Source organism: Artemia sp. Qi Xiang Cuo, chromosome 20 (genome assembly GCF_049724085.1).
Source record: "Artemia sp. Qi Xiang Cuo chromosome 20, ASM4972408v1, whole genome shotgun sequence".
Lineage (NCBI taxonomy): Eukaryota > Metazoa > Arthropoda > Branchiopoda > Anostraca > Artemiidae > Artemia > Artemia sp. Qi Xiang Cuo.
Window position 1 is genome coordinate 5,746,144 of NC_142813.1, and position 14,882 is coordinate 5,761,025.

The window sequence follows — 14,882 nt, forward strand, 5'->3', positions numbered from 1 at the left end:
TGCGAAACCCATGTTTCGTCTCCAGTTCAACCGGTTGCCACCTCAGTGGCAACCGTCAAAAAGATGAAGACGACGTAAAAACAGCAGTGAACTCTTGGGTATTGAAGCCGGCGGCAAGTTCTTATAAAGACTTTACCTTAAAATTAGCTGAGAGGTATGATTAGTGTCTTAAAAAACTTGGTAACTATGTCAAAAAATAGAGTAAAGTATGGAATTTCTGAAAATAAATTTACTTTTTTGGAATAATCTTTCGTTCTGCACTTATGGTCCAACGGACCTTAATTAAAAAACACCCCTCCTACTTGAGATTTAAGAAGAACAATTCCAAATATTTTTGCAGAAATTCTTCTTCTTCTAGTTAGGTTAGGTTCAAGCTTAGAGTTGAAGCTTCTAGCTTGAAGAATTTAGGTGTAAATTAAAAAAAAAGAATAGCGGACTGAGACCTGATTTTATATATATGAGAGTGGTAAGTAAAGTTCTAGACTTACCACTCTATATGAAGAAGGCAGTACTCATCAGTGTAAGCTAGGGAATTTTTTTGCTCCCCTTTTGGCTGATGCTCAACAAAATTTCAGTCATTTTGAAAGCGCAGTTTCTTATTTGACTGAGTCGATGTGAGGTGTTTCGTGAACAAAAAAAAACGGAGTGTCGAACTGTTTTCGAAAGGCAATACGCCTAAGCAAATCAAAGATGAGCTCGATGCTGTGAACAAGAATCAGCACCATCACAGAAATTTTTCTATCTGGAAAATTACTAATGACAAATTTTGGGCAGCTGAGTTTAAATGTGTCACCATCAGCTTAGGAGACGATTAATTTTTGGGACGTCCAGAAACTGTAAGCATTGACAATAGCATAATCAAATGGTACAAACCAGCCGTCGAATTCAAGTGAGAGAAATATCAGAGTTGTGAGCCTTTTCACATATTGAATCAAGATTCAGGTTTGATGAAGCTGTTCAGTGCTGCATTGGCTCATGTTAGAACAAACCGCGTTAACACAAATACTGCCAACGCTATTCTGGCACAGTTTAGGCGCAATAGAGTTTCGACGCTTAGTAAGTAAGATATATGAAACTAGGTTATAGCAGTTGCTTTTGTCTTATCACGGCAGTCACTCATAATTGTTCATATAAATACTTTGTGGTGTTCAATCACAATAATATTAATTGTGTATATAGATATTGATTTGTTTCTTATTTTTTTTTAACCATTTTCAGTTTTAGATTTATTCTTTCTAATTGTATAAATTATTTAGATTTTATTTTTCCTCTTTTAATTAGTTTCTTCTATATTTATCACTGAAGACACCTAGTTCTAAAGAGGAGAAATATCAATCGTTTAGTTTGTCTTTCTATTTACTTCTACTGGCCAGAGAACCGGTGTTCTCTTATTCAGTTTGAGATTTTCTCTCTCTCTTTGATTTGGATACATAATTAAAATTTGAAACTAAAATCCAGTCGAAACAGTGGACTGCAAAGAGGACTGCAAAAAAAGCAAACATTTATTTTTCACCTGGGAAAGTTTTACAACCCTCTAATTACGCGTAAAGAGGGGCAGCAAAACATTTTTCAAGAACGCGTGAAACAACAGGAGAAACCGAAATCGGTCCATGATTTCCTAAGTTATTTAAGAAAAAAAAAAGTCTCATGAGCTACTTAAAAACATTATAGGGAGAAATACTTTTCTATTTTTTATTTTAAAAAAATAATATATCCTTTCAATATATCCTTTTTTTATTGCACTATTAACTAAGGACACAAGATGCTGCTTGATTAATGGAGGAAAAAATTTAACAAGTCTTAATGATAGAACATCGCTACCTGAGGCATTACTTTTTATTACGTAGCTTGATCTCACTTGATGAGGTCAACTACTTGACCTCACTTGATAATATAGCTGTTATTTCTATTGAAACCTAAGATTCAACATCCCCAAGTTAGCCAAAACCATATAATATGTAACCCCGACCGATTTCTTCTAGTAACAGGTCATCCTACCATTGAGAAGTATTTTCCGAATTCTTTGAGATTCAGAAAATACGTTCGTAATTTACGTTCAGTAATCCAAGTTAACGAACGTTTCACCTTCTTGGTTTACGATTTTCAACAGGAAGTACTACCACCAGTTGCGTATCACGCACCACGTCACGCGCCTCTTTTATCACGCGCCACGTTTTAGCCAGGCTAGCCGATACTTCCTCGAGTAAAATTATTTTTACACTTTCCTTAATTATAGGTTCAGAGAACCACAATAGCAATTATACATCCTATCATCTAGATTATACTTTTATTTCTCATAAAATTTCTCACTTTTATTTCTCATAAAAGTAATCTTTTATTTCTCATGAAAGATTATTTTTTTCTCATAAAGGTGGTCTCTTAGACTCATCACCTTTAGAAGGCCTACGTTCCTCAAGGTTATTTGTTGTCCTACGCCGTACTTTTCACTCTAACAATGTTTCTCTAGTTCAATATGGAAAATCTGATAAAACAAATAAAACCTCTTTTCAACCTTTCATATAGAACGTTTCAATTAAACCTCTTTTCATATGGAACTTTAAATGAACGTTTCAATTAAACCTCTTTTCATATGGAATGGGAAGATGTCATCCCATCTTCCCATTCCATATGACTCATTTTTATAGCGTAGAAGAACTGCATTATTTCCACATGGTTAGAGGAACTCTTTCCACGACCAACGTCTACTTCCTAGAGGAATAGTAGTTCTGGAAAACGTACCAAAATGATCAGAGGCGTTACTAACAAATGATCACGAGGAGTCTCTAAACTCAGTGAATAAAACTTTAAGCGAGTTTATCCTTTGCCATCCTTTTTATTCATCTTATTCATCACTAAAAATAAATAAAAAGGAGACACATTACTGCTTCCCAGTCTAAAAAGTGATTTCCCTTGTTGCTGAAAATAGGGGACAGTAATTTTTCTAAGTAGGAATTTTCGGCTATGGTGAATCCAATGGTGCAGTCTTCATTTCGATCCGACACTATTTTTGGGGAAAAAATTCCAGCCTTTTTTTGGAATTCCCGTAAATCTGTTATCGCAACTAACTTTTACCATTAAGATTTATCGAAACGATAGTTAACATTCCTGAAACCACTTCAAATGACGATTCTTCTTCTTTTGACAGTTTGTTTTTTCAAAACGCGTTTTCTAAATTTTTTAGCGTTTTTTTTTCAAAAATCTAAATTTTGTTATTCAATAGTTTGCAGCAGATGCCGCAACTATGATACTACGGCTGTTCTTATAGACAGTCACAGTATAATGACAGATTGAGTTTAATTGCTTTTTCATATATTTCTTCTTTAAGGATTTCCTTTTTTATAATATTTTTCTTGTTTGTACAAAAAAACAATCGTTAACTAAACTGGATAAACACTCACCATAATAGTTTGTAGAGATCATTATATTCGAGAAGAAGCAGTACAGTCTTTTCTTTGTTTGAAATGAGACTATCGTATAAGACTACTAAAGCTGGTCTATTGGTTCGAGCTTCTAATTGGTTCTCATACTTATTTAACACCTGTAAGTAGGATCAATTACGATCAGTACATTGTAAATTAAATCTAGTAGTAACGTTAGTTTTTCGTTTTTCATGGGCCACGTCGACTTCAACTTATTTCATATATATCTATTATTTTGTTATACGAATATATCTATATTACTACTACTAACGCAGTGTATCATCAAGCCATATGGGGCCAACACAGCTACGCAGGCTTCTCCTCCATCCTTATCTATTCAACGCTTCCCTCTTTACACCCCCAAGAAGTTCCCACTCAACTTAAATCTTCCCTTACGACGTCTTCCCACCGCGTTCGAGAACGGCCTGCTTTTCATTCGGCCCTAGACCGTTGGACGACAAGGACAATCTTTGATAATCTTCATCCGCAGAACGCGCCCAAGCCATCTCATCCTTTCTCGCATTATGAGCCTATAAACCGGGATTGAACCCCATTTTTCGCACAACTGACTGTTCGGAAAAGGCCAGTCAGTCGGGTACTCAAACCAATCCCTAGGCTATTTCTCTGTAAAACATCTAGCAAACTCCGTCGTTTCACGGAGCGCCCATGCTTCTGAACCATACTTAATCACTGTCATCGCTATAGCTTCAAATATTATAATTTTGGTTCCTATCTACATTGGCTTACTGATTTATAATTTCATTCAGATGAAGTCTGGCAAAGAGCCCCCCGAGGCCCCCTTCATATTTCCGGCAAAGGAGCCCCCGATTTATTTTCAAATAAACATATTATTCTGTTGTACATAGATATTTTTTATCGGCTTAATAACTTCCAAGTTCATTCAGAGGAATTCTGGAACAGAGGTAGGAACTGACTTGTCCAGCCTTTATATTTATGTCAAAGAAGCCTTCGATTTATTTTCAAAAAAATATATTTTTTGTTGTACATACATATGTATATTGGTTTACTAGCTTACAGGTTCATTCAGAGGATGTCTAGTACAGAGGTAGGAATCGAATTCTATAGCCTGGGTCTTTCCGGCAAAGAAATCCTCAAATCTTTTTACATGGTCTCAAAGAGATTAAGGCACCAAAAAATTAGTTACATAACTTGAAGTCAAAACAACACCAAAATAAAAACAGTTTTTTCCCTGGACCCATCTTAAATCTATTCATACCTGAAAACCCCGATTTTTTAGGATTTTTTTCAAATTGTTAAAAAATTATGAAGTTTTTAGGGCCGTGTCACATTTTCGTGAGTGTTGCCACGTTGAAGCGTGAACATCAATAAGCAATACTAGTTTGTTAAATTTGGCAACGTCTTTCATCTGTAAAAATTCAAACATTAACACTCTGTTGATTGTCTAATATAAATACATTTTATTAAACAAGTAAGTATCCATCTGAATGAATTGTTCTCTGTCCACTTCGTTTGGAGTACCAGTCCTGGTTGAACTCCCTTGAAGTAATGATATTAGGGCTGTTTAAAACATTTTTTAAAAAACCTTTTAGTTTTAATGAGTGAATTTTAATGTAAGTTTCTTTCATATTGTTTTTATTCTCTTCGGCTGTTTTGCTGAGGACGGCCGTTGGATATAGGGTCGAAATATTCATTTAAAGTTGCGTTCCACTGTCTTATATAAAAATTTCCCTGTTGTTCTACTTATTTGTTTATTATGGAAAGGCAGTGTGTTCTTCGTTGCTATTTACATTTTATTAAATACAAAAAATTTTTTAAGTTTGAATTTTGTCCCAATTCTTTAAGAACGACTCCTAAAACACAAGGGTCGTTTAATTAGAACAATAGGAAGCTACTTCAAAAGTAGTAAAACACTTTAGCCTAAAGAGTGAGGTGTTGAGGAGGGGGCAACCCTCTTCATACGCGTAATAATTTTATTAAAACGTAATAATTAAGTTTTAATGTTGCTCCTTACTTTCAGTTGAACAACTTGTTTTTTTAGTTTAATTTATTAAATTAAAATATCATAAAGAGATAGTAGTTTTAGCAGTAAAGTTGATAAAGTAGATAAATATAGCCCCAATTTTAGATTTACATAAATAAAATATGCAGCTACAGTATATGATTTGAAAAATAATTACAGAAATTTAACAAATAATATTTGAAAAAGGTAATACTTAGAATTATTTTTAATTTGATCATGTTGGTACAACCGGAGCAAGAAGAATAGCTGATTGCAACAATTCAAAATAAATTTCAAAAAATAAAAAAAAAAGACAGAGAAAGAGAGAGAGAAGAGAGAGAGACAAGAGGGAGGGAGAGAGAGAGAGAGGGGGGAGAGAGGCGGAGAGGAGATAAATTTGGATTATCAATATTTGTTTTTTTTTAACTATTTGAGTGGAAATACATGGAAAAAGACAAAAAGCATTTCACCTCAATCCTAATAAATATATTATATGTATTTATTTATTAAACTGGTAAAATACCAGTCTAGAAATTTATATTCTCAGATATTTATTTTATTCCTGTTTTCGAGCCCAAAATATCACGAAAAAAAATCTACATTACCTCGATACAATATTTACATGACCTTATATGTGGTTCTCCAGTTTCAACGTCAGCGAACGAAGTAATCGAGGCCATACTGGCGCTTGAAGAAGGCAGTTTAAATTTTATACTATTTTTTACACTAAATTCACTAACTCTTCGAGTGATCTCTGGACTCTCCTGTGACGGGTAAATGAGCTTCCCTTAAAAATCAAAGACTTAGTTAAAATGTTTTACTTCATAATTCATCGTTATCTTTCTTTCTAATGAAACGAATATTAAATTGAATATCAGTTAAATAAAAAATTGAACCATATAATGAATAAATACGTTAAATTAAAGTTTAGACACCCTGTGCAATTTTTAGGTTTGTTGTTTTTTCGCAGTTTAACGGTTTAAATGTTCCAAATAAAACGAAAATTTTGCTATCATTTGATAGTTGAAATTTCGAAACTTTATCAATCATTTATTTTTATTATTAATCGATCATTATTTGAAACTTTATTGAAACTTGAAACTTTATCCATCAGCTGAATCAAATATGTGAGATTTTCTCTAACTTTATTTTAAAAAACATGCTGAAAATTGGTCAAAAATCGTCAATTTATCTTCTTTTTTTAAGCAGCTTTTCTAAGAAAAGCCTAAGCAATATCATAATTCTGGTTCGGTGAATGATACATATGAGACTAACGAACCACATTGATTTAAATATCTTTTCTTCTCGATGGAAGTGACATCTGTAGCTTGCCGCAAAAAGCATTTCATGGGGACCATAAATCTTAAAAATTCTTAAAAATAAACTTATAATAAAAATAAAATAATAATAAATTTATAAGATAAAAATTTGAAAATAGAAACAAAAGCTTTCAATTTTTGTGTAATGTTTTAAGAGAAGCCTGAAATCTCATTGTTTAGATTGGTTAAGTTGAAACTTGAACAACCGTATACATCTTGAAAAGTTGGGACAAATAGGGAATTCAATTTTTGAAAAAGACCTTCATTCGCACCTATCCAGTCTCTAATATTAAAAAATTTAAAGAAAAATTTAAGAAAAATTCATTAAATATTGAAAAATATTAAATTCAAATTTAAGAAGGTATTAGAAGGTATCAAATTTAAGAAAAAGAAACTGGATAAAAATCAGCAAACGATAGATTAAATATGACACTAAATATAAGCTAATATAGGCTAAATATGACACTAAAGTATCTTTGACTACCTAGTTTCCAGGCCATTGACTTGATTTGTATGTGAAAGCCTCAAATCAAGTTAGTGGCCTGGAAACTACCAAGTCAAAGATATTTGCATCTGTAACTGCTTTGGAGAAAACAAGAACGCTAAACAGTATGCAATTAATTTTTTTGTTTTATGTAAATGTTAATTATTTTAGTTGTGTTTCATTGTCAAATAGAAGTATTTTCCCTATTGAACTGTTATTTATGCGTCACGGAAAGGCAGTGTTGGTCTTCAAAAACCATAGGCAGCGTAATAGCACTGCCTAAGTAAAGACCGATGTGGGCACAATGTGTTTTTTTTTTTGTTTTTTTATTGGTTTGTTTTAGACCAGGACACTTCGTATCGAAGGAGTTGTTGTAGAAACTTCGAAAAGGGTTGATTGGAAATTGAAAGGGCTAGTGCCCTTTTTAATAGTCGAAAGTGATTGAAGGGCAACTGACCTCACTCCCACGCCCACCATTTCCCAAAACACATTCAATCAAAATTTTGAGAGAGCCATTATGTTCAAAAACGTAATGGTCTGAAAGGTCTTGAATGTTGAAAGGTCTGGAAATTGAAAGGTCTGGAAATTATGCCTTTGAGGATGATAGCCTTCCCAAAGCCCTCGAGACAAAGGTTTGGGAGTTATGCCCTGGAGGGCATATAAGGTTTATTAGAAAGGATGATCATATAAACTTCGGAAGGAGCTAATAGGAATGGTAACCAGAAGCTTTAGTACCCTTTATAAGATTCAAAGTGATCGGAGGGCGGATACCACCCCCACCCCCACGTGCATTTTATCGAAATGCATCTGATAGATATTTTGGAATTTCCATTTGTTTTCGTAGAAATTTAAAAAATGCTCATTCGATTGTAAATCGAGAGGGCCCTTTTTAATACTCAAAAGTGATTGGAGGGCAACAAGCTCCCCCCCCCCACGCCCATCAATTCGCAAAATACATCTAATCAAAATTTTGAGATAGCCATTTTTTTCAGCGTAGTTCAAAGGTCTGGAAGTTATGTCTTTGAGGATGACCCCCCCCCAAAAAAACAACCCTCAGAGCAAGGGTTGTAAGTTGTGCCCCGAGGGCATATAAGGTTTTAGGATAAGGGTGGTCGTATAAACTCCTAACAGGGCTCATTGGATTGGAAATCAGATGTTCTAGTTCCCTTTTTAAGAGTCAAAGTGATCGGGGGGCAGCCTCCCCTCTACGTCGTATTTTCCACAAATGGTTTGGGAGTTATGCCCTGGAGGGCATATAAGGTTTATTAGAAAGGATGATCATATAAACTTCGGAAGGAGCTAATAGGATTGGTAACCAGAAGCTCTAGTACCCTTTTTAAGATTCAAAGTGATCGGAGGGCGGATACCCCCCCCCCACACCTCGTATTTTCCCGAAATCCATATGAAAGAAATTTTGAAATGGCCATTTGCTGTCGTAGAAATTTAAAAAAATGCTCATTCGATTGTAAATCGAGAGGGCCCTTTTTAATACTCAAAAGTGATTGGAGGGCAACAAGCTCCCCCCCCCACGCCCATCAATTCGCAAAATACATCTAATCAAAATTTTGAGATAGCCATTTTTTTCAGCGTAGTTCAAAGGTCTGGAAGTTATGTCTTTGAGGATGACCACCCCCCCAAAAAAACAACCCTCAGAGCAAGGGTTGTAAGTTGTGCCCCGAGGGCATATAAGGTTTTAGGATAAGGGTGGTCGTATAAACTCCTAACAGGGCTCATTGGATTGGAAATCAGATGTTCTAGTTCCCTTTTTAAGAGTCAAAGTGATCGGGGGGCAGCCTCCCCTCTACGTCGTATTTTCCACAAATGCATCCGGTAAAAATTTTGGGATAACCATTTGTTCAAAAATAGTCCAAAGGTCATATAATAAGGCCTTTAGGGTGGACAGAATCCCCCAGAGTCTGAGGATAAGGGTTGTATGTTACGTCCCAGGGGCATATATGCTTTATATGGAAGGGATGGTCATGTGAACTTTAGAATAGGCTGATTTGATTTGAAATGTATAGTTATAGTTCCCTTTTAAGAGTCAAACACTATGGAGAGAGCAGCTAGCCCCCCTCCCTCACATCCTCTTTTCCCAAAACTCATTCAATTAAAATTGTGACATAGCCATTTTGTTACCAATAGTCCAAAAATCATATAAAAATGTCTTTAGGGTGGACACAATCCCCCAGAGCTCATGGGCAATGGTTGTAAATTATGCCCGGGGCGTATAAAGCTTTTATGGAACGGGTAGTCTTATGAATTCTGGATCGGATGGAGCTCATTTGATTGGAAGACGGAAGTTTTAGAACCCTTTTAAGATTCAAAAGTGAATGGAGGGCAATTAACCCCCCCTCCCGAGCCTATCATTCCTCCAAATACATCCGATCAAAATTTTAGGAGAGCTATTGTCTTCAGTCTACCTGAAAAGTACAGTAGTTTCGTCTTTAGGTATACTAACTTCTCCACTGTCCTCATCAGGACAAGAGCTATAAGTTAAATAAATTCTCTAATGCATGCATCCAATAAGTTTCAATGAAAAAGGAGTACATCCTTGAGCTAAATTTTCCAAGAAGACGAAGGTCATTCGGGCAAGCCTTTCAGAGAAACACATTATGTGTATACAGATTGTCAAAAGGGTGCAACACAAGAATAGCTGAGTATATTAATTTGGAAAATTCAGGAAATGATAAGAGAGATGATCAAAAAGGCAATATTTGCATGCTAATAATACTACTACAACTACCAAACTACTCCATTTACAGTATTAAGAGGAAACTGGAACTAACATGAAAGACGCTATGTGCATGTACATTGTCAAAATAGCGTATCCCAAGAATTGATTTGGGTTCTAAGTTCGAACTTTCAGAGAATACTTGAAGGGGAAGATCATCTCACCCAAAGGCAACATGTGCACACTTACTGTTAATACTACTGTTACTACTACATTTACTACTACTACTACTACTACTTCTATCCCAAGTACTTGTAGGGCTAAGAGCATCGAGATGGAAATTTTAAGAAGTATACATACATACAGGCTATCGAAAGGACATATCAGCAATGTCATAGCAGCGGCTCACTGTATTAAGTTAAAACTTCCAGGAATTGATGAGAGGTTTGTTCTACTGACCAAAAGGCAATAGGTTAATACTACTGCTGCTAGTAATACTACCGCTATTCAATACCGCTAGCAATATCAATACTACTACTGCCACTACTATTAGAATTATGCCTAAGGGTATGAGGGTGAAATTTTCAAGAAATTTTGAGGGGGAAGATGAACTGAATCAGAATACACCCTCTGCATGCAGATTCTCAAAAGGGTGCAATAGCAATATCTTAGGAACAGTTTGGTATGTGAAGTTGGAACTAACAGGGCTGGTTGTGAGGGACGTTAAACTAATCAAAAGACAATATTTGTATCTTAATGCTACTGTTTCTACTTATACTACTGTTGCTGTTGCTGTTATTACTACGTCTATTACTATCACTGCCATTAAAGCTTAGGCTACTACAATTAATTCTACTGCAACCACTACTACTATTGCTATTACAACCGAGGCTATTAAGGATAAACATTTGGGATATACAGGAACTGTATGGAAGCAATTCGAAACACTCTAAACCCACACAGCTTGTCAAGCGGACGCATCAGAAATGCTGCAGGGGCGGTTGAGGGATGTATTTATGTATCAAGTCGAAACTTTCAGCGTGTGTTGAAGGGGATGTTGAGGAAACCAAAGGTGCTATGCGCAAACTGCTACTAATGCTGCAAATACTATTGCTAATGTGCAAGATAGGGTATTAATGTGAAGCTTTTAAGGAATATTTAGGCAGATGTTGAACTAAATAGAAACAGACTATGAGCATATGGACTTTCAAAAAGGTGACAAAGCATAATCTGAAGAACAACTTATATTATTGCTTTAGACCTTTAAGGGTAAGTGGAGGGGATTTTGAACTAGCCAGAAGGCACTATGTGTATACTTTTAATACTACATCTACAGTTACTATAACTAATGACGCTAAGGGTATTAAGATGAAATTTTTAGGGGACGTTTAGGAGTTTCAATTGAACAAAAAAACAGTTTCCATGCAGGACTTCAATGGGACATATAAGCAATATCATTGGCAGCAACACTCTACAATAGCTAGAAATATTTTTGACACTTTTAAAGAAGCTAATTCGATTCAAAATTACAAGTTTTGGTTCCCTTTATAAGAGCAAAAAGTGATTTGAGGGCAAACAGTCCTTCTCTCAAGTCTATTCATTTTCAAAACGCATCCAGTCAAAATTTTGAGACAGTCATTTTGTTCAGCATAGTAGAACGGTCCAGCAACAATGTCTTTAGGGATACTAGGCATTTCAATCCCCCACAATTATGTAAATGGTTCATTATGCTTTAAAAGTAAATGTTGCTTTAAAATAAATCAAAAGGCATTGTGTTTTTGGTTGCAAATAAGACACCTTAACAATATAATAACAACAACGACTGGGGGTATTAAGTTGAAACTTTTGGGGATATTATATTGCTACTTCTGCTCTTACAATTTAAATAAATAAAAAGAGTGTAAGTGCATCCAGGTTGTCAAAGAGCATAGACAGAATATTTTGGGAATCATATTAAGTTTTATTTTTCAGGTCAACTTCAGAAGCTATAAAATTAAAACAAATTTCTAACTTGGTCGGTAAACGCAGCAGTTTTACCGACTCCTGCCGTGATTTTATAGATGGTGCCACAATTCTCCATTTGGTTAAATAAACGGTATTAAAATAGTGACATGATATGTACCGAAATCTGAATCTCGGTGGGTAAATTCAGCGGTTTTACCAACTAGTGCAGTGATTTTACGTATTGCATTCGAAACAGACATTTTGGTAATTTTTTACAAAAAAGTCTGTAAAAATGACCAGCCAGTCGGTAAAACCTCTTGCCCCCCCCCCCGTCAAACATTTTGGCTAGTAACGAGCCTGAGCACAGACATTCTAGAATGAAAAAAATCCAGCATCCACATCCAGTAGAAAATGAATGGGAAAGACTGGGGAAAAAAGATCAACGGAAAACCAATTTATTAATCTCTTTATCTTCATCTATATTTCCTATCCCAAAAACCAAAAAATAACTATGTTGCGATTTCCTTAAAAATACGGATAATAGGTTTTTGCAGAGGTCAGCTGAATTGCTAAGACACTGCTAATATCCACTTGCAAGGCATAGCCAATGAAGGCAGAAAAGGCAGGAATATTGAAAACATTAGACCCCGCTGCCTATGTTACACTCTCCATATTGGCAGACGGGATTCCCAAAAGCGAATTAAGGATCGATTTTGAGCAAATTGATGAATTATTGCAAACCACCAAACAGAAATAAAACAGCTACGGCGAACTTACTACCGGTGTGCTAAGTATCTCCTTGGCCTCTCCTTGGGCAAGTAATTCTTGGGCCAATAGGAGATACGGTATCATAGATCCTAATGCTGCCATCCTCAAATGCATTGAAGTTTATAATAAAGGAATGAAGTTTATGAAATAATGAAGTTTATAAGACTCAATGGACACCTATGGTGTTCCCTTATTAAACAGTAAATTTATTGCGTAATTTCTAATGGGTGTAATTATTGTGCCTGTGTGATTATTTGTGCAATTATTGTGCTTGTGTGCTTATCTTATAAATTTGGAGTTAGTTTAATCTGCCAATATCTGTCTTTTTTTTCTTTTATTGTTTACTTCAATGTGTTTTTTTAAACTTTATTTTATATCATAGTTTATTTTATATATTATTGTGTTTACAACGGGTCATAAATAAACTCTATTCAAAAGACGTCAACTTAAGCTCATTGGCCACACTTTGCCAATGAACATAGCATTGCCATGAACGTTAGCATAAGACCTCTCGGTCTTATGCTAACGTTTTCTCAGTGTGGTATATCGAACATATGGTAACGTCATGGCATAAAAAAGAGGCTGCGGTTAGAAGACGAGTGACAATGAGAATCAATATACATAACCTTGCCACGTAGCCATGCCGGGGCCTGGCGGTGCTGGGAAGAAGTCTGAATCAGAAGTTGTTAAAACCACATCCAGCACCCTATAATATATATACATACATATGTATTTATATAGGCCTATATATATATATATTAGCATAAGACCTCTCGGTCTTATGCTAACGTTTTAAAGGGCTTAAATGAAAATATTTACTTTTGCAAAAGTACTTGATGGGTATTGCAAACAAGACCGTATCCAGGAGGGGAGTTACTCGGTATAAGTAACTCGGTCGGTGCTTGAAGTATTTAGTATCTATCTATCATGTGCGGGAAATTTTGTGTGAATTCGTTGACCTTCCCCACGACTTATTTTGTAAAATTACAAGGCTCCTGCTCCAATGCTGTAAACGTATACATTTCTGCTAGCGGCCCCCATAAGCTTATATAACCTTATGGGTTTATACAGGTTATATATGGTGCCTGGCAAGGATTAATTAAAAAAAATGTTTTCTTTTATGATGAAAGTAAAGACAGAACAATCTTTAAGTAGCTTGGAGAAAATAAAGACAAATTTATAAAGCTCTCAATAGTCTTTTGCCAGCCATAAAATCGATAAATTTTACCATACAATTTTAAAAAGAGCGCCTGATTACCATTCCAACGAGCCCCCTCCAAAGTTTATATGACCACGCTTTCTATAAAACCTTATATGTTCCCAGGGCAAAACTTACAACCCTTGCCCTGAGGGCTGGAGTGACTTTTGATCCTCAGAACATAATTTCCAGACCTTTCTGATACGCTGAATAAAATTGCTATCTCAAAATGGCTGATGGGCATGGGAGGGGGCATTTGCCCTCTGATCACTTTCGACCAATTTGAACGTTGAACTTTGACTTTATTCAATATAAACACACAAATAAAACACAACTCAAGGGACTGTAATTATTGACAAGCAACAAATTGACAAACAAACAAACTTTGAAGAAATAAAAAAAAAAGGCACTGTACACTACATAAAAAAGAGATTCCTCCTAAAAACTATTTATTTGTACTAGTAGAAAGGTATTCTTCAATACGGTACTGAATACCGTATTATTGATGCTTTGGGTGTTTATCTCAAGATTTTTAAGAGAGAGGGGAGGGGGAAGAGCCATCCCCAGGCTTGGTGGTCCCCGGGGAAAAATTAATTACACCCCTCCCACCTCCCAGCTCAAACATAAGCAAAAAAAGCCGAATCGGAGAGAAAAATTTGATGAGTGAGCAATCTCCCATATGCACCCCCACCCCTCTTAGCCACGGTGCTTGGGGCAGCTGTATCCACCTGAAATTAGCACCCTCTTGAAAACCAGGAGAGCAGGAGGGCAGAAGTAGAATACAATTGGAAGGAGTCCAGAGCTATGGTTGGAGATGGAACAAAGACTAAATAAAGAATAGCCAGAGAAGTTTCAGCCGGTAGTCAAAATAGTCTTTGGAAGAAATTGCATCCGGTCAGAATACGGCCAGGCCGGATGATTTATCGTTTGTCCACGCAGGCATTAAAAAAGCATTCCCGTCAAAAGAAAGAATTCATTTAACTCCGATACAGGCTGGCCACAAAGTCTTGATACATACGAATTTTACTTTTCATAGAATATAACAGTTTTATTAATTATAATGTTTAGGGAATTATATTTTCAACATGATTTTGATTA

The 14,882-nt window shown here is 35.6% G+C and overlaps 1 protein-coding gene across 5 annotated transcripts in view; it reads right to left on the reverse strand.

The window, feature by feature from the left end:
• Rbsn-5 (Rabenosyn-5) overlaps positions 1–14,882 on the reverse strand; it is an 88,090-nt gene that overhangs the window by 23,223 nt on the left and 49,985 nt on the right. For all 5 annotated transcript variants that reach the window (XM_089106170.1, XM_089106173.1, XM_089106171.1 and 2 more), the window contains exons 6-7: positions 6,006–6,187; positions 3,399–3,538 (exon numbers count right to left, since the gene is read on the reverse strand). In XM_089106170.1, the coding sequence (XP_088962296.1) occupies positions 3,399–3,538; positions 6,006–6,187 (322 nt within the window). The remainder of the gene's footprint in view (positions 1–3,398; positions 3,539–6,005; positions 6,188–14,882) is intronic.